General features: G+C 41.2%; 1 protein-coding gene across 3 annotated transcripts in view; it reads left to right on the top strand.

Moving 5' to 3' along the window:
- Positions 1–8116, top strand: part of DRD3 (dopamine receptor D3) — a 38447-nt gene extending 30331 nt beyond the window's left edge. The window contains exons 5-7 of one of the 3 annotated variants that reach the window (XM_090264268.1): positions 5301–5436; positions 5536–5583; positions 6729–8116. In XM_090264268.1, the coding sequence (XP_090120394.1) occupies positions 5301–5436; positions 5536–5583; positions 6729–6925 (381 nt within the window). In that variant the 3' untranslated portion in view covers positions 6926–8116. Of the gene's footprint in view, positions 1–5237; positions 5584–6728 lie in introns of all 3 variants that reach the window. The other 2 variants (XM_090264189.1, XM_090264140.1) reach the window with 2 other exon arrangements.
- The last annotated feature ends 17000 nt before the right edge of the window (positions 8117–25116 follow it).

The raw sequence follows: 25116 nt of genomic DNA, 5'->3' as shown, positions 1-25116 counted from the left end.
CAATCACACTCATTCAGATAAAACAGAATATGCTTATATTAAGTAGTAGAAAACTCCATCAAATTGAAATCCAAAAATTTTAAAAATGTGTTCTACTAGAATCCCTATGGATACCTCTGTGGAGCACAATTTTTAAATAGTATAAAATCTTAAAAGTCCCTTGCATTGATTCATTCAGCGATGTTTCTGAGTGTGTACAGTGTTCTAGCACTGCGTAGCTGGAAGATTGTGATTCTTTGAACTAAGGAGAGATAGTGGGGGTTCTTGGTTTTTGACACTGACTAACTTATGTAGTAAAAGGAATTTACTGGAAAGATATTAAATAACTCAGACTCACGAGAAAGCTGAAGAACAGTTTTAGAGCCTGGTTAGAAGACTGGACATTTACTGCCATTACTGCTGGATGAATTCTGAAGTCTCCCTGCTTTATGAGCTCCAATTCAAGGTCCTAGTTAGGAATCTCCAATTAGCTGGGCTTGGTTCATGTTCCAGAGTTCTAGCTGCCAGGTGGGGAGTCGGGGGATGACTCTCTGGCTGATGTCTTAAGTTATGGAGTTGAGGGGTTCTGCCTGCTATTCACGATTAACAGTGTCTGACTCTTCAAACAGGGAAAGAAGTTAAGATGTTGATCACACACACATCCCCCCGCCCCCAAATACCAGAAATTTCCACATAACTTCAGTTTTCTACTTATCCCAAAGCCATTTTTCCCAATTTCTTTTGTGTTACAAATGAGACTTAGAGACATTTAATTAACTTGCCCAGGGATTCAACTATTTAGTAGAAAAGCTGAGATTAAAAACCCTGGGTTTTCCTTTATTTCTTAAATTTTTATTATGGAAAATTTCAAAACTAAAAGAAGAGAAAGACAAATATAACAAATCCTTCATTAGCCCTCACCCAGCTTCAATAATTATCAACTCATGGCCAATATTATTTCATCTACACTTCCATCTACTTTCACATATACCCGCTGGATTGTTATGAAGAAATTCCCAAACTTCATAACATTTCAACCAAAAATATTTCTGTAAGACTCCATAAAGAATATGAACCCTTAGACTTCCGGCCAAGATAGAGACCTAGACAGACACACTGCCTCTCCCTCCACAACTAAGAAGGAATACAACTACCTCAAAACTAGAGATCACCAGAAGTTCCAGAAAATCAAGCTGCATGGAAGTCCAACAAACAAAGGTATAAAGAAGAAATACTCATCCAGACAGAAAAAATGCAGTGTCATAGCAGTAGCAGCAGCAGCGGTGACAGCGGCAGGCCCATGGAAAGCACAGTCACACATTTTAAAAAGTAGGGAGGGGCACCTGGGAAATGTTCCCAGCACCAGACAAGACCAAACCAGACCACACAGCTCATGGTTCCAGCACCGGGAAAAACAAAGCCTCATAGCTTCTGACTATGAAAACCAGTGGAGGTTGGGGAGGAGGAAGAAACTGCTGGTCTTTCAGCAGAGTTCACTTGTTTAAAGGGCCCCCACGGCCCTAGAACATCTGCAGACCCACCCATTCTGGGAATGACAGCCAGGGCAACAGGTGGAGAGGTGTTCAACATAAGGTAAGAGGGAGAATTGCCTGGAAAAGGGGCGAGTGCTGAGCAAGTGGCATTGTTCCCTCTCAGATCCCTCTCCCACAAACAGCGCCACAGCATAATGAAACAGGTCATCCTGTATTGACAAACACCTAAGGCTCCACCCCTTAAAACATAACAGGTACGACAGCTCTACCTAAGACACAGAGGCAAACAAACACAGTAGCCTATCAAATTAAGGAGACAGAGAGGTATGGCCCAAAAGAAGGAATGGGTCAATGTTCCAAGTGACAAGGAGATAGCCAACCTAACAGACATAAAGTTCAAAACACTAGTGTTAAATATGCTCACAGACTTGACAGAAATACTTAAGTATGACAAACACAGAAAGGAAGAAGTGAAAACTATGCTAAATGAAATGAAGGAAAACCCACACAAAACCAATGGTGAAGGGAAGGACATCAGGTTTCAAATAAATGATTTGTAACACAAAGAAGAAAAAACAGTCAACCAGTATAAAAGGAAAAAACAAGACTTGAAAAAAATGAGGAGAGGCTTAGGAACATCTTGTGCAATTTTAAACATGCCAACATCCGAATCATAAAGGTGCCAGAAGGAGAAGAGGAAGAGCAAAAAATTGAAGGCTTATGTGAAAACATAATGAAGGAAAACTCCCCAAATTTGGCAAAAGGAATAGACATACAAGTCCAGGAAGCACGGAGAGTTCTGGGCAAACTGGACCTAGAGGGGACCACACCAAGACACAACATGATTAAAAAGCCAAAGGTTAAAGATAAAGGAGAATCCTAAAAGTAGCAAGAGAGAAGCAGAGTTGCCTACAAAGGGGTGCCTATAAGACTATTAGCTGATCTCTCAAAAGACACTTTGCAGGCAAGGTGGGACTGGCAAAAAGTATTCAATGTGATGAAAAGCAAGGACCTACAACCAAAATTGCTCTATTCAGCAAAGCTATCGTTTAGAATGGAAGGGCAAATGAATTGCTACCCAGACAAGGTAAAGCTAAAAAAGTTCATCATCACCAAGCCATTATTATATGAAATGTTAAAGGGACTTATTTAAGAAAAAGAAGATCAAAACTGTGAACACTAAAATGACAACAAACTCACAACTATCAACAATTGAATCTAAAAAATAAAAACAAAATCCAACTAAGCGAACCAGAATAGGAACAGAATCATAGGTATGGGAAACATTTGGGAGGGTTTCAGCTGAAAGGGGGGAGGGGGAGAAATGGGGAAATGGTGCAGGGACTAAGAAACATAATCAGTTGATACAAAATAGACAGTGGTAAGTTAAGAATAATATAGGAAAGGGTGAAGCCAAAAAAACTTATATGCATGATCCATGGCCACGAACTAAGGAGGGTGGGACTGCTGGAGGGAAGGAGGGTACTAGGAAGAGGGGAGCAAAAGGAATAGAAGTTGGGACAACTGTAACAACATAATCAATAAAATTTTTAAAAAGAATAACTCTTATAAAACATAATCACAATACCACATCAAACTAAATAAATTAGTAATATCCCTAATTCCCTCTTATTATTAAATATCCAATGCCCAGCCTTGGAAAGGTGGCTCAGTTGCTTGAGCATCATCCTATACACCAAAGAGTTGAGGGTTCAATTACTTCAATATCTGGGTTGTGGGTTTGATCCCTGGTCAGAGTACATACAAGAGGCAACCAATTGATGTTTCTCTCTCAGATCAATGTTTCTCTTTCTCTCTCTCTTTCTCTTTCACTGTGTGTGTGTGTGTGTGTGTGTGTGTGTGTGTGTGTGTGTGTGTCTCCTTCCCTTCCCCCTCTCTAAAATCAATAAACATATCCTTGGTTGAGGATAAGTATATACATATGGGGAAGGACCAAAGAAACAGAATTTATTTATAAAAAATTGTATTTATTCTTACATGTTTAAACTTGAGTCATCTTCAAAGTAACCTCCATTTGATGTAATACACCTATCAAGGTGTTTTTTTTTTTTTTTCACTGCTCAAAACAGTTTTTGAACTCATCAATTTTGATGCCTTTTAAGTGCTTCTGCTGTTTTTCTGTTTCACCTCTCCCACATCGGCCAAACATTTCCCTTTGAGGACCTTTTTTTATCCAGGGAAACAAACAAACAAAAAGTCACTCAAGGTGAGACTGGGTGAATAGGGAAGGTGAGGCACAGCAGTCATACTGGTTTTTTTTTTTTTTTTTGTCAAAAACTGCTGAACACTCAGCACGGTATGGGCAGGTGCGCTTGTAAATCACCCATCATGAAATGGACAAACACTCTGAAAGAGTCTTCAATGTTTAAATAAACCAATGCCTTTAAAAATTTCCCAACTTTTTAATACAATTTGAACCCACAGTAAAGGAGAAATAGGACACATATACTTTTTATCTATGTTCACTAATTGCTAAAATAGTCTAGCATTTGTGTTTTCTGTCTCTCTCTACACACACAGATGCACACAGCATGTTTCGGGGGTCTGTACTACTTGAATGTAAGTTGCAGACATCAAGGAATTTCACCTCATAGTATTTCAGCTGTTTTTCCTAAGAACAAAGACACTTTCCTATTTAGCTACAAAATAATAGCAGAAAAAATATTTGCCACTGACAGTATTATGTAATGTACAGTCTAAATTTAAAAGGTCCTCACTTGTTCTCAAATATTATTCATATTAGTCAAGGATCACACAGAATTTTCTTGCCATGTTTCTAATCCCTTAGATCTAAAATATAGCTCATCCCCTGCCTTTTTTCCCCCCTTTTTCTTCCAAACATTAACAGTTTTGTAGTCCAGACCAATTGTCTTACAGAACATTTCTCAAACCAGACTTGTCTAATTGTTTTCTCTGGATTATATTATAGTTAAAATGTCTTGGCAGAATATCATGTATTTCCCATTGCATCATCAGGAAGTTCATAATGCCATTTTGTCCCCGTATTGATGAAGCTGTATGTGGTCTCTTAATTTTAAACATAGCTTTTTATCTTTTTAATTAATAAACTATGATGAGTAAAAAAAAAAAAAAAAGAAAAATTGTTTTCTTTTTTCTTTGTTTTTTTACTGAAGCTGAACACAACCTCTCACAACAATGCCAGCTGGTACACGGATACGATGGGTTCCTAGAATGCTTACATAGTGGGAGAAGCCTGTACTAAAAGGGGCCTGCCCTCCAGTAGATAATTCCAGGTTTTTTTGTACCCTCTCTCCCCATATATATTTCCAGTGTGCAAATTTACTCAATTGTCTCATAAATTTTTTAAAGTTTTTTTTTAAATCAAAAAACTTCAAATAAGACCCATATTTTGCAACTGGTGTTATTGTTGTTGGCATCATTGCAATTTAGTTGGTGAAGAAACTGAGCAGTTTGCCTTAAGGGGTTTACCACAGTCCAGATATTTTGTTGCTTACAACCCAGTGGTGTCACTTACCATGCTCCTTTATCTGTCTAAGCCATTCTAACTTGAAAAGGCCAAGCTATAATCCTATGCTGTTTTCCTCAAGGGTTCATTGTGATTCTGGAATGTATCCTCATGTGTGGTAGGTACTTTTTAGTGTAGTCAGAAGCAGATTTCACTTACCCTAACTTCCAAGTTTCTACCACTCTCAGGTACGCCCTCTGCAGGTTTTACACAATGATGGATTCCCCTTCCTTGGTTTCTTTCTTTTTTCCTTTCAGGAACATTCAGAAGATAAACAATATCCCCGGAAATGTCAGGACCCTCTGTTGTCACGCCTGCAGCCCCTCTCCCCTGGCCGGGCACATATGGAACTGAGGCGTTACTATAGCATCTGCCAAGATACTGCTTTCGGACCACCAGGCTTCCAGGAAGGGGAAGGAGAGTTGAAAAGGGAGGGGAGCACTCAGAACTCCCTCAGCCCCACCATGGCCCCCAAACTCAGCTTAGAGGTTCGAAAACTCAGTAACGGCAGGTTGTCGACATCCCTGAAGCTGGGGCCCTTGCAACCTCGGGGAGTGCCACTTCGGGAGAAGAAAGCAACTCAGATGCTGGTCATTGTGCTTGGTGAGTTTGGATAAGGGTAAACTGAGCTGGGTTAGATTGAGTTGGGTTAGACTGAGTTTGGTGCAGCTCGCAGGAGATTAAGGTAACCACATTTGACAGAAATCTCCAATAACTACAATATTTATAAATGTTTATAATACAATTGGAAAATGTTTGTGTATGAATATTAACTGGTGGAAGTCACAAGACCTACACTGAAATTTATGAAATAGGAAACTCAACATGTCACCTAAATGAATTGTGTTTATCCCTTGTATTTGCTGTCTATCACATGGACTTATATAATAGATAAATGATAAGTAAGATAATGCTTAGGCAAAAGTGTCTAACATGTACTAGATAGTTCACAAATGCTTACTTATTCTAAAATATTAAGTAAAAAAACAGCGATGCAAGAAACAAGTCACGTGGTGTGATAACACCTAGATTATTTTATATACAGAGGAGAAACAAAAACCTTGAGAATGAATTCACCAACATGTCAAAAGTGATAGACTTGGAGTGGTGGGTGGTTATTTTTTTTCTTTCCACTTTTCTGTAATTATCAAGTTTTCCATAATGTATAAAACCAGAGCTAGTTTTTGATAGTAGAAAAATATAACATTAAATATTAATTTATTTAAATTAAAAATAGACAAGTCACAGGTACCATATAGAGTTAGTGAAGGCAATTCACCCTCCTCATTATCACTGACAAACCTCACCTTCTTGTATGTTAGGGACTCTATGAGCACCCCTAGAAGTACTCTCCTCAACAGCAGGAACTGTGTCAATTGCACCTTCAGGTCTTCTTTCATATCAGTGCCTAGAATTATGTCTTGATGGCTAGATGTTAAATAAATATTTATTTTAAATTGAGAAGTAAAAAGCACTGGGAAAGAACTACCTAAAGATCAAACTAGAAAATCGATTTAGGAACAAAGACCTAAGATGAATCAAAGACATTTTGATGTTTTCTCATTAAAAAGAAAAAAAAAAGTGGCTAAACACACATACTTCACAAGGTTGGTTTAAAAATTAAATTGGTTTGTAAAACCTCTAACATAGTAGCTGGCATAAAGGAAACAAGCATGAGTCATTTTCATGTTACAACAAAACGAGGAAACAAACCTGTTACCCAGTTTTTCTTTTCCTTTGCCACCTAGGGACCTTCATCGTCTGCTGGCTGCCTTTCTTTTTGACCCACGTTCTCAATACCCACTGCTCAGCATGCCACGTGTCTCCAGTGCTTTACAGAGCCACGACGTGGCTGGGCTACGTGAACAGCGCCCTCAACCCTGTGATCTATACCACCTTCAATGTTGAGTTCCGCAAAGCCTTCCTCAAGATCCTGTCTTGTTGAAGAAGAGGAGAAACACTTCCTGTGTCCACCTTTAGCTGTCATGCCATTGAGCCACTGGCCAGGGCCTGCTCATAAAGAGTGTGCCACGTCCTCTGGTATGTGACAGGCAGAAGGTTGCTGGAGTCAGGATGTCTCTGAGTGGCGGGTGTAACCAACTGCTCCCTCCAAAAAAGAATGTTCTACCTCCCAAGCTCAAGTCTGACTTCATCCTGGCAATCTTTAAATGGTTGGAGGGCCCCTGAGGGATAAGCAGAAAGAAGCTGATGAAATATACACAAAAGCATTGTCAAAGGCATGAATCATTACAGTGAAAGAAAAATGAACAGATCTCATCATTCTCAACTTGCCAGGAGTCCTTGAGCTCTCAGCCAGGAAGCCATCTTGCAGAACAGACAGTCTCTCATCCTTCAAACCTCTAATTAATTGTCAGGCTAACCTTGTACTTTTGTGGGCCTACTCATTTTCCATCATTCTTTTCATTCATTGTATCCTGAAATATAATGGCAAGGCTAATGCTGCTACCTCTTGATAGAATCTGATTGGCTACATTTGGTGAGGGGCATCACTCACCCTGAAGGAGACATTGTCCCACATTGGGACCTAGGCTTCATTTCAAACCTTGCTACTGCTATATTTTAGCTCTAGCTTAGAAGGCCCTTTGATTCCATCCCCTTACTCTCAAAGTCTCAACTCCAGAGGAATTCAAGATGGGATGTTAGGTGGAAACAAAAGGATAATTCCCATTGAAGTATCACTCTTGAACATTGTGGTTCGGAACAGGCCTCAGATATGCTTTTCATAATATTATAAGGTTTTCCTACCCAGTCATCTCCATCTCCTGCTTAATAGAGACCCAGTGCTTTCAGACCCTAAAGTTCATTAAGCATTAAGTGTCTGTAAAGTGCCTATCACCTTCTGTATTATAAATATATGACAATAAGTAAGACATATCCTGCCCTCAAGGAGCCCACCACCTGCTCCTATGTTTGCCCATTTACTTGTTGAAGGATGGTAAGGACTTAACTAGATTGACAAAGGACCTCAGAACTGAGAGCACCAGACAGGGTAGTTGTCCCGGGCCATCACCTGGACAGTCTTTGTAAAGTCTTAGCACAGATTCTAGATGTCACCATCCCAACAACTGAGATTAAAGGTATATAGAAATAATGTATAAATGTCATTCAAAGTTGCATTTAGAAGGAACTTGAATATTCTCATTATTTACCTTTTTACCTCAGGAGCTATTTCTTATAGGTTACAAAATCAGCATACAATTTGTGGATAATTTATGAAATGTCATCATCCCGAACCTCCATGAATTTACTGTTAGCTGTTGGTGCACAGGCATGGCATGCCTGCTGCAATGCTGTTCAACTTTCAAGTGCACAAGGAATTCACAAGGAATCCAAAGCTTCCCTTTCCCCGTTCCTCTAGCCCTGAAGTGTGTATGAAGGAAATAGTTACCCCTGCTGAGTCAGTTACCTGAATGCTTTTAATGCCAGCATTTTAAAAAATGTTATTGTCTATCACAATGTTCATATTGTAACTCAGCAGAAAATTCTGACTGTCCACTAGCTCTTGAACCTTGTGCCATTTAGCTCAATAGGTTTGGGGTGCAAGCACAACTGAGTACTGAGACAATTAAATATCTGAAGAAGTAAAATACATGATTCCTAGGTTTTTCCATGTAAAATCAACAGTAAACAGCTTGCACAGTGGGGTAAAAGATCACAGAATTCCATGTCAAAATCAGAGTTTTAGGATAGAAACATAAAGAGCATTAGTATTAATATGTTTGTGAAGAATGATAGCAAATATTGTGTATCTTCTCTTCACATCAAGTCATTCAACCCTAATGGTAGCTTCAGGAAGATAAACTACATTTGTAGGTGAGGAAACTGAGGTAGAGGGAAGTTCAGAAATTTGCCCCAAATCACACACAGTAAGTGATGGAGCTGGGATTCAAATATATTTCTATCTGATTCCCAAGCCCTTGCAATTAATCACTTCCTCCCACCAAAGAGGTAAAAGAGTGGAAAGAGAAAGATGCAGCAAGATTGCTGGGAGACTCACTTTACTCCACCTACCTCCATCCCTAGGCTTTCCTAAGAACCCAGCCCAAGGTATTCCTTTCCCTCCCCTGACTAGTTCAATTTCTGAAACACTCACATGAGAAATCCATAATCTACTTTTATAGAATCATGGGACAGTACTTAGAGAGTATTTGGTTTTACCCTCCCCTTCCTTTACAGACCAGGAAACTGAGACCTAAGACTGTTGTCCCATGCTGGTTAATGACAGAAAAACACTCAGGTCTGTTGAATCCTAGTTCAGCACTCTTTCCCAAGAGCCCTATAAAAACTATAAGCTTCTAATCATACAGATAGAAGGAGAAAGTCATATTGTCACTTCAACCATAAACTGAGAGGTAATTTTTCCCTAGACAGTGTCTATTAGAAGACAACATCCCCTTCCCAGAATTTCCTTCTCATCCAGGAAGAGCCTCCTGGAGGAAAACATGGTTAAAGAATACATAGTCCTTGCCGCCAGAAGTTAATATTGCCAGGGAAGCAGGCAGAATTCATGTGCATAGTGATGGCCCACTTGTTGTCTATAGTAAAGGAAATTCATGGTGTTTAGAAGTCCCATATTCAACCTTGAGAAGATTTCTCAGACAAACATTGTCAAGGTTAAGACATCATTAAGCATTATCTACTAATGGACACTTGGGCTGCTTCCAGATCTTCGCTATTATACATAATGCTGCTATGAACATAGGGATGTATATATTCTTTTGAATCGGCAGTACATTTACACAATGGAATACTATGCAGCCATAAAAAAGAAGGAAATCTTACCTTTGTGACAGCTTCGATGAACCTGGAGATTATTATGCTAGTGAAATAAGCCAGTCAGTGAAAGACAAATACCATATGATCTCACTTATATGTAGAATCCAGTGAACAAAATAAATGGATGAACAAAATAGAAATAGAGGCATGGATACATGAAAAAGACTGACAGCTATCAGAGGGGAGGGGAGGGGAAAGAGAGGGACTGAATGAAGAAAAGGGAAGTGATTAGCCAAAGACATATATACATAGCCCACAGACACAGTGTGGTGATGGCCAGAGGGAAGAGGAGATGAGGGCAGAGGGGGAGGGGGGAAAGGGGTAAAAATGAGGACATTTGTAATAGTGTAAACAATTAAAGTGAAAAATAGGAAAAAAAGTAGGAGGGGCATTCCAGGCACAAAAAACCTCTGAAGAGCTAAAGCTAAAACAAGCAAGGAACATGCAAGGAATCCCGAATAAATCCATCTGTCTATAGGGAAGGGATCCAAGGGGTAGGACAGGAGAGGAGAGGGCCGCATCTCTGGAGACCTCCTCCAGCTTTGCTCAGGCGCCAGTGGAGCTGATGGTGACCCCCTCACAGAGGACTTCCGGGCCTCGCCTCCGCTCCCCTCCATGTGGGCAACACACAGCATGGAGCAGCCATCACCGACTTGCTCAACTGCTTCTTTCTGAGCTACAGTGAATTTCAGCAAATGTAGAATTCAATTTCAATTCTTTTTCCTTTCTTTCCAGAAGGGGAATGGCTAGTTGAATGAATGGAGAATCACAGATGGTTAAAATTAGGGCAGTTTAGAGAGTTTGGGTCAGAAATCACGGAAGGTCAGGCAAAGAGATTTGTGTCCCTGAATGTGTGCATCAGAACTAAGCAAAAAGGCAAAAAGGGTAAGTAAGGGATTCACCCAGAATTGGCTGTTTCCTGGGGGTGCCAATGCCCAGGCCTACGCTTTGGTCATTTAGTCTCTGATGACATAAGAAAACTGGAAAAGCTTAATTTGAATCAACACACAGAGAGCAGAGAGGGGATGACAGGCAATTAACTTGATTCCTCCTTTCTACCTAATTCCCTCCCCATCAGGAAAGGAGTTTCCATGACTACCTCCTGACACACAGACTCTGTTGAGACTGAGGCTGGTGTCAGCTCAGCTCTATAGCACACACTGGCAGTGGCGGAACCTGGGAGTCTATGCCAAGCACAAGACCTGGAACCTCTTGCTCCACCCACCCTCACCTCAGTTCATGCCCAGACTCCATCATTGTGCAGAGTCTGCTGGGCACTGGGAGGAGAGGAGAGCTGAGCTGGCTGTGGGCTTCTTAGGAAGGATGTGCCCCCGGGAGGAAGCTGAGCTGAAGCACCTTATGGGAAAGACAATGGACAGAAATAAGTCAAGGGCCGGAGGTCTAGTGCATGCACAGACAAGTGACCTTGAACAAGTGTTTTAACCTCTATGAACTTCAACTTCCTCATTAGTAAAGAGAGACCTGAAGGCCTAGCTTTCCTCACTAAAGCATTTAAAATGTAGATTACATCATGTACAAGAAGTGTTGTCAACCATAAAGCCCTAATACATGTAAGAGATTATAATCGATATTATTATTATTATTATTATTATTATTATTATTATTATTATTATTATTTTCCCGCTAAGAAGCTGTTTCTATCATAGCTATCTGGTTCGCAGCCCACCTTTGCTTCTCTTTGCTGATTCTCTAATTGTCTCAAGTTATTCGGCACAGTCTGTTCAGCCTCCCACATGAAATCTGATTATTCTCTTATCTTTTATTCCCTAAATGATATTTGGTTGAATTTGTGGTCAGATTGTTAGGCAACTGGATAGTCCCAACAGGGCACCCTTTCCCTGTTCACAAAGCCAAGTGCCCAAATCAGCCTGATCCCACACCAGACTGATGGCTCATACTTGATTGCTAAAGGCAACTTTGGAGCTTCCGTTCCTCTCCTGCCAGGGAACGAGAAGCAGAACACATTTATTCCTCAACATTTTCCATGTTGGTTTTGCATGATGTCTATGAAGTGAAATAAGTCAGTCAGAAAAAGGCAAATAGCACATGATTTCACTTATATGTGGAATCTAAAGAACAAAATAAACGAATAAATATAATAGAAACAGACTTATAGATACAGAGAACAAACTGATGGTTGCCAGGGGGAGGGGGTTTGGGGGACTGGGTGAAAGAGGTGAAGGAATTAAAAAGTGTAAACTGGTAACAGAATAGTCATGGGGATGTAAAGTACAGCACAGGAAATATAGTCAATAATATTGTAGTAACTGTTATGGTGCCAGGTGGGTACTGGAAATATCAGGGGAACCCTATGTAAAGTATATGATTGTCTAACCACTATAGTGTATACCTGAAACTAATACAAAATAATATTGAACATAAACTGTAATTGAAAAATAAAATTTACCTCTGGCTGGCGTGGCTCAGTGGATTGAGTGCTGGCCTGTGAAGCAAAAGATCGCCAGTTTGATACCCAGTCAGGGCACATGCCTGGGTTGCTGGCCAGGTCCCCAGCTGGGGAGTGTGAGAGGCAACCACACTTTGATGTTTCTCTCCCTCTCTTTCTCCCTCTTTTCCCCTCTCTCTAAAAATAAATAAGTAAAATCTTACAAAAAAGAGAAAGAAAAAAAGAAAATTTAAATTAAAAAATAAAGCTAACACTCAATATAAAAAAGAGAGTTGGAGACATACCAGGAGCTCAACGGTGTCTATTGCTGGCAGGCTGGCTATTCAGCAGTGGCAGTAATCAGATCAGACTTAGCAAGTGGGAGCCTATGTTTTGGGGCCATGCGTAGCCTCCATCCTTGCCACCGTTTCTCAGGCCATGGCAGCTATATTTGTCCATTACCATCAAACTTGTGGAAGGGATTTGATCCTCTGCTTCGTCTAACCGGTGTATTACTTCCAGTGTATTATTTATTTCAGATATTACATTCTTTATTCCTGACTTGTCCTTTTTTTATGGTTTCCAATAAATCAACAAACAACAACTTCTGGAGAGGATGTAGATAAAGAGGAGCCTTTTTGCACTATTGATGGGAATGCAGATTGATACAGTCACTGTGGAAAGCAATATGGAGATACCTCAAAAAAATTAAAATGGAACTGCCTTATTGTAACTGAAAGCAGGTCCAGCTGCCTGACACCATAAAAGCCAATATTCGAGGAGAGGCAGGTGCTGATGTAAAGGAAAGTGGTTTATTTGCAGAAGCTGGCCATCTAGAAGATGCGGGACTCATGTCTCAAAGCCTATCTTCACCTCTCATTGGAGGCAGAGGTATTTTTAAGGAAGGCAAGGGGAACAGAACAGAGGGATCCAAGGAGGGGTTTGCGAAGTTCTCTACATACAGACTAGCATAGTCGATTCTGATAAGGCAAGTGATGGTCCAGTGTGCCTCATCCTGGTTTAGTCATCCTAGATACACATCATCCTGGTATCATGGATGAAGGTCAGCAAATCTCCTGGAGCTGGGATGCCTGAAGGTTGGTGTCTGTATCTTCTGAAGTTAGTTTCTAGAATTCTTATACAAGCATGCCGTTCATCTACAAGCTACATATTAGAGTCAGCACTACAGAAACAATGTCAAAGGAATGGGGGGGGTGGGTTACAATTTCCCACTGTTACATTATGACCCAGTGATTCCACTTTTGGGAACTTATGCGAAAAAAACCCAAAACACTAATTCTAAAGAATACACATATAAGCACCCCTTATGTTCATTGCAGTGTTATTTACAATAAACAAGATTTGGAAGCAGCCGAAATGTCCTTTAGTAGATGAGTGGATAAAACAATGATGATACATGTACACAATGAAATACTACTCAGCCATAAAAAAAAAAAAAAGAAAATTTTACCCTTTGTGACAGTATGGATGGACCTGGAAAACATTATGCTAAGTAAAATAAGCCAGTTAGAGAGACAAATACCATATGTAGAATCCGGTGAACAAACTGAACTAACAAGCAAAATAGAGATAGACTCATAGAGAAGAGAGCAAGCTGACAACCGTTGCGGGGTGGTGTTGGGAGTGGAGGGATGGAGCAAAAAGGAAAAATCACTCATGGACAGAGACAATAGTGTGGTGATTTACGGGGGTGGGGAGGATGGGCTAGGTGGAGGTAGAAGAGGGTATAAGGGGAATAATGGTAATGCAAAAACTACAATAAAAAATAAACTATTTTTTAAAATGTGCAAGGATATTATTCTTTTCTGTCTCCATTATTGTAAGAGCAGAGCTACCTTCTCCTGATGATCAAGGTCAGTTAGCTCCGCTAGGAGGGTGACTCCATTTCTCACCTGATAACTAATCCCTTAATGTGCCTATCATGCCAGCACTGATAGAAGTTGGCTGACATCAACTAGCTAAGACATTTTGTTGCTTAGTTTCTGTAGAGTTTCCCACCCCCCCCCATTCCTTTGACATTGTTTCTGTAAGTGCTGACTCTAATATGTAGCTTGTAGAGTTTACCTCAAAGTATTTCTTTTGACAGGCATACTGCCTGAGACTTCATCCATTAGCAAGAATTCCCCTCATCCTAACTTTCAGAGACACTCCTGAGTGGGGCTGCACCCGTGAAGTACAGTAATAGTCTATTTTTGGCTTGCAACCACATACAGACCTTACCTCAGCAAACTTACCTCATACTCCAAACTCAGCTTCTCCCCTCACCCCATGTGCCTATAATAAGTGTGAGTGTCAGTTCAAGAATGGCGATGACATGGAAGTCTGGGCCACTGACTGTGCAGCTTATCTGTGCTCTCAGGTTCTGCTCATGCCTGATCTCAGATGGACAGCTTTATCCCTTATGATTGTTATTGTGGATCTGACAAAACTGATGATGGGTAATTCTGGCTGCATGGATATTTGGTATCCCATGATCAGGTGCTCCATTTCTACCAAGAACCAGTAGCACACCAAGGACTATTTTTCACAAGGTATATAGTTCTGTGCTGCAGATTGGACACAAATACACAGACCTCCTCCAGCTGGGGATATTATTGCATTAGTTCTGAAGGGAGAATCTAAAAAGCAGACGATAGCATTTACTACACGTGCTCAACTAAAGGTCCCAGGTGTTTTTCCTATGAAAGTTCTACTAAACCAAGTCTCACTGAACTTGAACTTCAAGGGTTGAGTTTTGGAGCCTGTGCTGGATCCCATATTTGTCAGCTATCAGACTTGTTGGTTTTATCCTAGCATTCCAGCCTGGGAAGTCACCTTGAATTTTAATTCTATCTTCTTAATTAGACTTTGTCTGAGATTTAAATTATCTTTAAATGGAAGGAGACATCAAAGAGAACGTTGTCATGTTTCTGATAAAACATGAAGGCTTGAGTCCTATGTCAGACAGTATGTATGTGTAGGATTTGCACAGGTTATCACAGACATCCACTAATATTCTCACAGTTACTATTTTCTGGCCCACAAGTTACTTTCATATCAAGGACACTATGAAAATATCTGTGAACTGTGTTTTGTTTTGTTTTTTAATTCAGTATATACCATTGTACCCAGCCCTGGCTGGTTTGACTCAGTGGATTGAGCATCGGCCTGCAAGCTAAGTGTCGCTGGTTCGATCTTCCAGTCAGGGCACATCAGAGAAGGAAAACTCTGACTCCAAAAAACCTCCGCTGCCTTGCGGCATACCTCTTCAGGGGAAAGGCTAAGGGAGTAAACCCCGACAGAAAATCCGGAGCCGGAGTCCCTAAGGCGGTTTGACGTTGTAGTCAACACCGGCAACTCCTGCGGCGCACCTGAAGCCAAGCTGTATCGACTTCGTCTTTCCCTTGGACCCTTCAGCTGCGAAGAGGGGGGGGGGGGGGTCTGCTGCATGGGCAACAGCAGACCCTCCATATCACCCTGCCCAGGCTCTGTAGCTTCAGCTTCACTGGAGAGGACACTCCAGCATCATCGCAAGATGTCGATTCAACACGGGAGGAGACAGATACTGTGTCACTCCCGAGTCGGACTGCACAGCCATTCTCGGCGGTGCAGATAGACTCTTAAGAAGCTACACCATCGTCTCTCGAGACGGACGGCTGCCGCCGCCGCCGATGACCATTGTACCAGTTAGGATTTCTTTGCCCCAAATAGCAGAAAACCCTGCCTCAAATTGCCTTAAAATTATGAGAAAGTATATTATTATTACTTATAAATAAGTCTTTGGTAGTAGGAGCTTCAGGCTGGCAGATTCAGTGGTTTAGCAATGCCATAATGGATTCAGACTCTTTCCAGCTCACCTCTCTGCTAACCTCAAAATATTCACTTTGCTCTCAAGCTGGCTCCCCACCACTACCTCCATGAGTACTTGGCAATATAGAGCAGTTCCAGAGGTCCTATATGATACAAAAATGCCCAACAGCAGCCAAAAAAACCAGTCTTCTCCTCCTGTTATTTCTCTGCCTGTTACCCCAGCAGACTTTCCCTGTGTTTTCTTAACCAGGATGAAGACACTGTAGCACCCCCAAAGCCATCCTGGCAAGGAGAATGGAACATCAGGATTGGCTTAACCCTAGACTGATCATTTGCGGTGGAATGGAGGCCAGGGCTGACTGATCCCTAGCTGGTATAATCTAACCAGTTTCCCTTTATAAAAAGCCTTCGGCCTTCAGGCACTTCTTCCATTGGCTATAATACCCAATGGATCACTGATAGAGGCTCTGAGAACGCCTCTGCATTGCACATTATTTCAATTTCCTGACATTTAATTCCTCTAGCTCTAGAAACCTGAATCCACTTAGAGAGGTTCCATGTTTTCTTACTTTCTCACCTATGTGGGATTTTAATTCTCACTTCACCTTCCTCTCAAAATTAAAGGTGGTACATATATCCTGATGTCCCTTTCCTCTGGCTCCTGCATCTGACGGCTGCTTTTCATTTTCCTCACGTCCCATACAAAGCCAAGCTGAGTCCATCTTTTATTTCCTTAAGAAATCCATTCACACTAAACAATAAGTCTTAGTGGAATTTACCCAAGATCTGAGCAGAGTGGGAGAGGGAGGAGGGGCAGACCACATATTCGTGGCTGACTCTCTCCTGCATCTTCTCCTCACCGTCTCTCTCTGATTTTGGCCGAAGGCTCCCAAATCTTCTGTCTTTGGTGCCTGACCCTGGGAATTTCCATTCCTTGCCCAAGTGGGTTAATATTAATATACTCCTTCCACTGTCTAAGAGAAATAGTCTTCTCTATCTTATTGCGTGATGGAGAAGACAGAAGCAAAATAAACAACAGGAAAAAGTAAGAACTATTTAATTTAAGGTTGCACCACCTTACTTATTCAAAGAGCAAGTGGTCCCATGTTAGTGCTTCTCTTCACCCCAAGGAAAGCTTTTAGGGTTCTTAAAACAGCCTTTAGCACTTTTGGAAAGCTAGATTTATTGCTGACTTTTAGCTTCCTTTATTCTGTCCTTGAAGGTTCGACAGTCTTTTGTGTTCAAGCTTATCTATAATCCCTTTGCTCTGTCTTTTGTTCATGTCCTTTTAAAACCTGAGCTCTGCAGAAAGCTCCCTGTACAACCCCCTCCTTCTTCAGATGTCTCCTTCTTTATGATGGGATTATTTCCTATTACATTATAATCAGGATTTTATTGTGTAAATCTCCCACCTACCCCAAGTCATATTCCTTCCTAAAGTCTCACATCACAGAATTGCACCTGTGGTAAATACTCTTTTGAAGTGGAGGGTTAATTTGTAATGCAAATAATTACTTCATTATTTATCTCATTTTCAAGTAGAAATTTTCATACATCAAATTTTCATAAAGACAAATTAGAGGTGAATTATTTCACACCTTTTTTTCTTCTCTTTTGCTCATTCTCCTCCCCCGCCCCCACACTTTCCTCCTGTTCTTTTCCCCCGTGGTCATTTTCCTCCTGCAAGAATCAATGTAAAGCCCTTGGGTTTCTCTCCCACAGACTCTGCCTTCATTGAACTGAAATAGTACTTACTTTAAAAAAAAAGATTTTTTAAATTTATTTTTAGAGAAAGGAGAAGGGAGGAAGAAATAAAGAGAGAAACATTGAGGTGGGAGAGAAATATCCATCAGTTGCCCCTTGTAGGGGCCCCGACTGGGGACTGAACCTACAACCCAAGCATGTGCTCCGAACCAGTGACCCTTCACTTTACAGAATAATACTCGAACAACTTAGCCACACTGGTCAGGACTGAAATAGTACTTTCTATTCTTGTATTGGAGCAAGCCTTTGTTGTACCAGGCAAACTCATCTATCGCCTGTGTCCAAAGAAGTCCAGGAGTAGAGCCCAGTGGAGAAAGCACTTCTGTAATCCCCCAAAGCTGGGGATTTCCATTTCCCAACTGTCCTGCTCCTATCAATGTCAGTTGAAGTCCACCTCTTCAACTGACAAACTCTGAGGAGTAAATCTTTATGCCTCCACTTCCTCAGGAGTAAAAGGAGGGCAATGATCTCGTCCTGTCTACTTTACAGAGTTTTTGAAAAAAATTATGTGTAAGAAAATATAAATTAGAAAGCATGGTCTATCTATTAAAAAAAAATCTGGATCTACTACTTGTGCTTAATCAAAGATATGTTACCTGAAATATCAAGGGTGGAATTTTTTAGTGTAAAACGGAGTAGAAATATTGTTAGAGAGGGTTTTGAGCCAGGAACATGGAGCACTGAGTTTTTTAAATCAAGAATCATCCTGTCCCTACACACACGGGATGAAAGGAAAGGCTGAGAAGGTAGGAATGTTTTATGAGATCAAAATGTTATTGTCCCCTTAGATGACTTATTTCAGTTTTGAAAATATTATAAAGACAAAGATGTCTAGAAGACTGAGATAGAAGGAGGATAGTAGAGATATGGGCAGGAATTGCTCAGAATTTGCTAAGGGAGGTAAAGTGAAGGAGATAAAACTGGAATTACAGATTTGTTGGAAACCTTAAAATAAAGACCACTCAAACTGAATTAGTGTGAGCTGATCCGGGCAGCCAGCTAAGAGGCAAACTCAGCTCACTATTTGAGACTATAGTCCTAGTTCTTCAATTATAAATAATAATTTTTTAAAACTCTAACATTTTAATTTTCTTCACGTATAGATATTGACATCTAGTAATTTTCCACATTCTCTCATCTCTTAGGACAGTTTAATTGTCTACTTTTGTAGTTGGGATGTGATTTGATAGATTATATGAGCAAACAAACTTTCTAACTCCATAGAATAGATGTAATTTTGGAGTTTGTTCCAAGAAGGCAGGTGGTCTCCATGGGGTGTTTGTCATTGAATCCCAGGTTTTGAGAGTGCCTGACACTTAGTTAGAAGTGAGTAAATTTTTCTTGACTGGATGAACGAATGAATGAATACTAGGTATTGGAGGGAATTAGGATGGTGAGAATGTGTAAGACTGACCAATATCCCTGGTGCCAAGATGAGGGAAGTCCCTGATTCAGATGTGGTTTTTATGTACTGCTTGGCTGGATGGAATTCCAGAGGTTATCATGGACCCAGGAGGAAAAGAGAGGATCACCTGCTGGGGACCTGGGAGAGGAACACCATTGTGCACTCCTTCCACTCTCCTGATATCCTGATACAAACCAGCAACGCATAAAAAGCAGTGGGGCCCACTATAATTGTGGGAGGGCATAGACCAGAGAGGGGATTATAAATGGCATAATGCTTTGGGAAGAGCTTGGTTTCTAAACTGGGCTTGGGACATCTTTGCCAACCTCCATGACGCCCACAGTCATAATGAGGTCAATGATGGCTCCTAAAACTGTATCTCAAACAGAATGACTTTATGTGCAAGAATCATTATTATCCCAGCAGTTTAGAAGGCTATATATAGCCACTGCCACAATGGTCAAATAATGTCTATTAGAGTTCTCCAGAGAAACAGAGCTCAGAGAAGGGAGAGAGGGAGAAAGATGGGATGGGGTGGGGAGGAGTAAGAGAGAGAGAAAAAAAAGGAGATGTATTATAGGAATTGGTGGAATTGGCTCACAATTATGGAGGCCAAGAAGTACTACAATCTGATCTGCCATCTGCAATTGGAGGCTCAGAGAAGCTGGTCATGTAACTCCGGTTTAAACCCAAAGTCCTGAGAAAACTAAGGAAGATAGTGGTGTAAGTTTCAATTCAAGTCTAAAGCTCAAGAACCAGAAGCAACATGTCAGGGGTGGCGGGGTGGAAGGACACTAAGGAAGAGAGCAGCAAAATTACCCTTCCTCTGCTTTCTTGTTCTACTCAGGCCCTTAACAGATCGTATGAGGCCTTTTGCTTTTCATTTATATGTAAATGTATGAGCCTTTGATCAAAACAAAATTACCATCTCTGGATCACTCCTCCGTCTTCTCATCATTAAAATGCAACTACAGATTTCTGGGACCAAAAGAGGAAAAATACCGATAAAGTCATCCTGACTCACCAGCCCTAGGTATCAAGGTGTAATTATGGGAGTGGCCAGAGGACAGCCAGGAGAGGTGATCATACAACGTGGTTTTGTTTGGCATAAGCCTCCACCTACCTCTGGCCTTTGTTCTTAGAGGAGAGCAGATGCTCTGTAAAAGAAACACACACTTTAGGGAGGTCAGAGAAGGAAATGGGAAAATCCTGGGCTTCCAAGTCACAGTACCCAGTTCAAATCCTGGATCTCCTGTTTCGTATCCTTGAACAAGTCATATAACCTCTCTGAGCCTCAGTTCCTTCTCCTGTAAATGGTAGACTATCAGCTCCAGAATATTGCCATGAGCATTAAAGAAGGTAACATGCTAAAGCACAGAATGTACTGAACAACTTATAATGAAAAGAGGAATGGGACAAGCCATGTGTTAAAGGCACAGGGACAGAGGTGATACTGTAGAAAACAAGACCCACATTCCCCCTTTAATTATTTCAGTGGACACATGTGTTGCAAGCTGGAGCAAGAGTTGGGGCGCAGAGCTGATAGTTTGGTTGGAAGAGGCTTACAGAATGGAAGGCCTGAGCAAGCCAAATGCCCAGAGCACTGGTTGCTGGTGTCTTTATGAACAAGGGAAGCCAGAATAAAAGCCCCTCCTCTTCTAATCCTGAGAGCCTGTGTTACTAGAAAAACCAAACTTTTGTGGAAGATTTGGTTCTTGGACTGGACCTTCGAGAATGGTAGGATTAATACATAACCTTTGGGAAAGTGGGGAAGCCCATAGCAACTGGATAGGGTAAGATTATGACAGGTCTAGAAATTCATCAGCCAGTTGAGCCTTGCTCTGGATGACATTGGAGAGCCACTGAAGATTTTCATCAGGGAGTATCTCAGTGAAGATAATATTTATGACAGCTTAGACTAGTAATAGTAAAACTAAAGGTGGAAGAAAGGAATGGGTGAGGGGACTAGAGGGAATAAGGGCAGGAGAGGCGGTAATCTTCCTTGAATCATGCCTTAACGTCATCCTCTGAGCCAGTCATCGAGTCTGCTGATCTCTTCCTTGAAATATCTTATCCTCATCACTACTATAAATTATTTCATGTATCCAAGGAATAAATTTTCCAGTTGGATTGGCTGGGAGACTGGTGCCATGGACAGAGGCAAGGAAGTTGGAGCACCAGCTTGATAGAAGATAGAAAATAAATTTTTTTCTGACATGTTGAATTTGTGGTAGTAGCTGAACATTCAAATAGAAAAGTTGATCTGACTTTCCCAACATAACTAGAAGCAACTTTGGTACTCAAACAACATGAAATTCGAGTTTAATCAAAATCAGAAAAAAATTGAACATACTCTGTTATTCTTTCCTTTTATCTTTTGATGTGAAATTACTATGTGGAGAACTGAGTATATTTGTATAATTTGTTTTCTTCAGCTGGCATTATGGGGAACAACAAATGGACTTGTGATAAAAATGTTATATAAGATTGTTAAACAAAAATAAGAGTCGGGAATGGAAAATGTGGGTAAATATTTTAGGTTTTTGGATGTGTGGTTGGAAAAACTCATATCTATTATATAATTGGATTTTATGAAAGGACTTATGACCAACATAAATGATACTGGGATGGTTCTAAGCACTATTTTAACAATTTGGAAGATGGTCTCCCCTCAGAGGGATTGCAATCATAATAATTGAAGGAGCCCTGGCCAATGTAGCTCAGTTGTTTGGAGCATCATGCCATGCACCCAAAGGTCATGGGTTCAATTCCCATTAGGGCACACACGCAGGTTGTGGGTTTGATCCCTGGTTTGGGCACATATGACAAGGCAGCCGATCAATGTTTCTCTCTCTCTCCCCCTTCCTTTCTCTCTAAAAAGCAATGAGAAATGTCCTCAGTGAAGATAAAAGAAAATTGGAGGAAAACTTCACTAAACCACGGGGCTTGTAATGTTCAGTCTTGAGGGTTAATTTTGCCTAATTTCTTCTTCAAAGAAGAGTCCTAAAGATGCTTGCCATTTCTCAGTTATTGGAGTACCCCTCACCCCCTCACCTGTTCATTTCTCTCCCCTTTTATCTCCTCCTTCTTGTGCCTTATTGATAGCAACTATAAAGAAGTAGTTATAAAATGTTAATGAAACTTTTATTTGAAACAGAGATGATTACATGGTTCGGGAGGTAAGGGGAAAAGGACTAAATAAAAGAAGGTGACTCTAAGCTGTTAACGAAAGAGATGAACATTAACAGCAACATCTTGATTTTGTTAAGAGGCGAGTTGAAGCCATCTGAAACAGGCAGGGAACAAGGCGATAATAAGAGAAAATGTGTTTCTCAGACAAAGGAGCAGACAGCAGGGGACAGCAGTTCAGGGAAAGAGGCGAACACGAGGGAAAGTGCGGGGAGGACAGGGAGGACTTGCTAATCCCTCAGCATCACACTGGCCTGTTTGAACTCCTTGGCAACTTCAGCTGGGTCTCAAAGTGGATCAGGAAGAATGAGAACAAAAGAGAAGTTCACTCTGAGTTCTGCTTGTCAGATCGGGGGAAACTGCTTTGAGGCCAGCACTAGAAGATGCTAATGGTAGAAAGCAGAACCCAGTAAAAGAAGAAAAAGAAAAAGGGTCAGGTCATTGGGAGCTTGCCTAGCATATAAGGAGATAAAACCACCACTGACAAGACATTCAGCCAAGGTCCTACCACACACTGCTGTGCGAGTCACTTCTAACTAGTGCTCCGCAGGCTGAAATCTGCAGATAATGCCTCAACTGCTCTGAGAATTTTCATTCACTTGACAAACAGTAATTGAGCTCTCACTGTGTCAGCAAGGACTATTGCTATTAATGCTGGAAGGCGCAATGGGAGCCCTTATGCTTTTGTACCAACTGGTTTTGTGAGTCAGAAAGGATCGCTGGAAAGTGAGTACTGGGAAATCACTGCTGACCCTGGAAGGGCAGAGCCTAGCGGAAAACAGGGTAAGATGTAGGACACTCAAAGGGGTAACTGGAAAGACATACGTGTTTAGACACCTTAAGAGGAAAGACACAGCAACAGCTAGCCTTTCTTCCCCACGCCTAATAGTCTCATCCATAAGAGGTGATGCTTACCTTCCCCTTGGGCATTTTAGAATGGTTCTGGGAGTTGTGTGGGGATCTTGCCATGAAGTTGGGAGAACATGAGAATCTCTTAATGTGGGAATCTGTAATTAGCTGCAGGAGCTAGAAACTATAGTGCTTTTTCTGTACATTTTATAAGTCGCTGAGAGTTTTAAAATGCTGAAAATGCTTTCCCTCCGGATTCTAACCCAAAGGCTGCAAACTAGGGACATCTGCATTTTGTTTGGCTAGCAGAACATTTTTTAAAAATTGAGCCAGCCCTTAAAAATTGTGATATTTCATCTTAAAACCCAGAATTTTGGCCTTTTGGAGACTGAGAGCATTGGACCCACAGCAGCAATTAGAGTGGGTAGCAGGTGTCTGATTTAGATGGATACCTGTGCTCTCTCCAGTTTGGCCATCTCTCTACCACTCACATTAAAGTGACCATGTGACTTGTGGTCCCAACTAGGGCACTTTTGAGAGTAAACAGGGTCCTGTTAGTACTTAGCCTGGACCACAGACATAAACCAGGATTGTGGTGGACAGTGAGGATGGATGGTGAAACTAATTCACACTGCTTACACTGGGCTTGCTGTTCTTCTTTGCTTACTGTTACTTGGGTTATGTAGTCATTAAGTCAGAGAATCTAGAGGAATAAGGGAGAGAATTGAAAGTTAAAAAAAAGAAAAAAAAAAAAGAATGCCAATTACACCAAACCTGCAGGTAAGGGCAGAGGTTTGCTGGTAGCTGGCTCAGCATGTACGTTTGACCTTCCTGGCTCCCTGCCCTACACAGCACTGTCAGTTTTAATAAGCTGTAATCCTGTAGCTACGAGCAAGACTAATCAAACTGCAAAGAGCAGCCCGTTCCTAATCAGAAGGCACAGGATAATCATTTAATTCTGTGGTTACTCAGTGAGCTCCAAGCTGCCTCAAGAGAAAAAAACATCCTGGATAAGACAGTTGCTTACACACTCCACCCTTGATCTTTTGATGGTCTTTGTTTGAAGTTTTTATTAAAATTCTTTAATTACACTCGTATTTGGTTTAAAAATGTTTTAGAAGAATCTTTCCCCTATATTCCCAGTGAATAAAATATCCCTCCCCTGTGGCATGGAGGAAACCTCAGACTCCTGTTGATTACCCAAGAGTGTACCTGAACCTATCACAGACCCAAACCTCTTTAACACCTACAGGATGTGAGTAGTCCCCAAACTGAGGGTGAGCAGGATTTGGGGACGTGGAATGGCAACTCATGTTGAGCACTCACAGACCCACAGGTGATGGCGCGGTACTGTGGGCTACACGTGGCAGTGCCAGCTACTCTCCATTAGAGGAGTGGGAGCAAGGACCGAGCCACGGCAAAGCTGCAGCAGCACACTGTACTTCAAGGCCAGAAGGCGCCTCTGTTCAGTCCTTGCTTCTCTTAGTCCCGTCAATCCACGAGCCAGTCACAGTAAGAAGCTATTTAGTGCAATGGTTAACTGTTGAGTTTTAGTCACATGGAGCCAAAGTCTAACCTGGGAGCTAACCAATCCTAGGTAGGTCCTTAGGCAAACTACTCAACCTTCTAAAAATTCTTGGTAAGCCCTCAGGCAGGGTACTCACCGTTCCCGAAACTCAGTAACAGGAATACTACTTCTAACACCTCATAGCCTTGCTCTAAGGGTCAATGAGATATATATGCAAAGCATTTATTTACTGAGGTGCCTGTGACATTCAAAATGCCCCCAAAGCTTGTGGTTATTATTATTTTTATTATGTGCTAAGCACGGCCTTAAGGTCCCTAATTACAAAGTTTAAAGTGACAAGTGCATCTCTGAATCTCCCTGGATTCTGCATTTAGTGTGAGTGCACTT

The sequence above is a fragment of the Furipterus horrens genome, unplaced genomic scaffold (genome assembly GCF_987537825.1).
Source record: "Furipterus horrens unplaced genomic scaffold, mFurHor1.1.pri manual_scaffold_1, whole genome shotgun sequence".
NCBI lineage: Eukaryota > Metazoa > Chordata > Mammalia > Chiroptera > Furipteridae > Furipterus > Furipterus horrens.
This window is presented reverse-complemented; position numbering and strand designations above follow the sequence as displayed.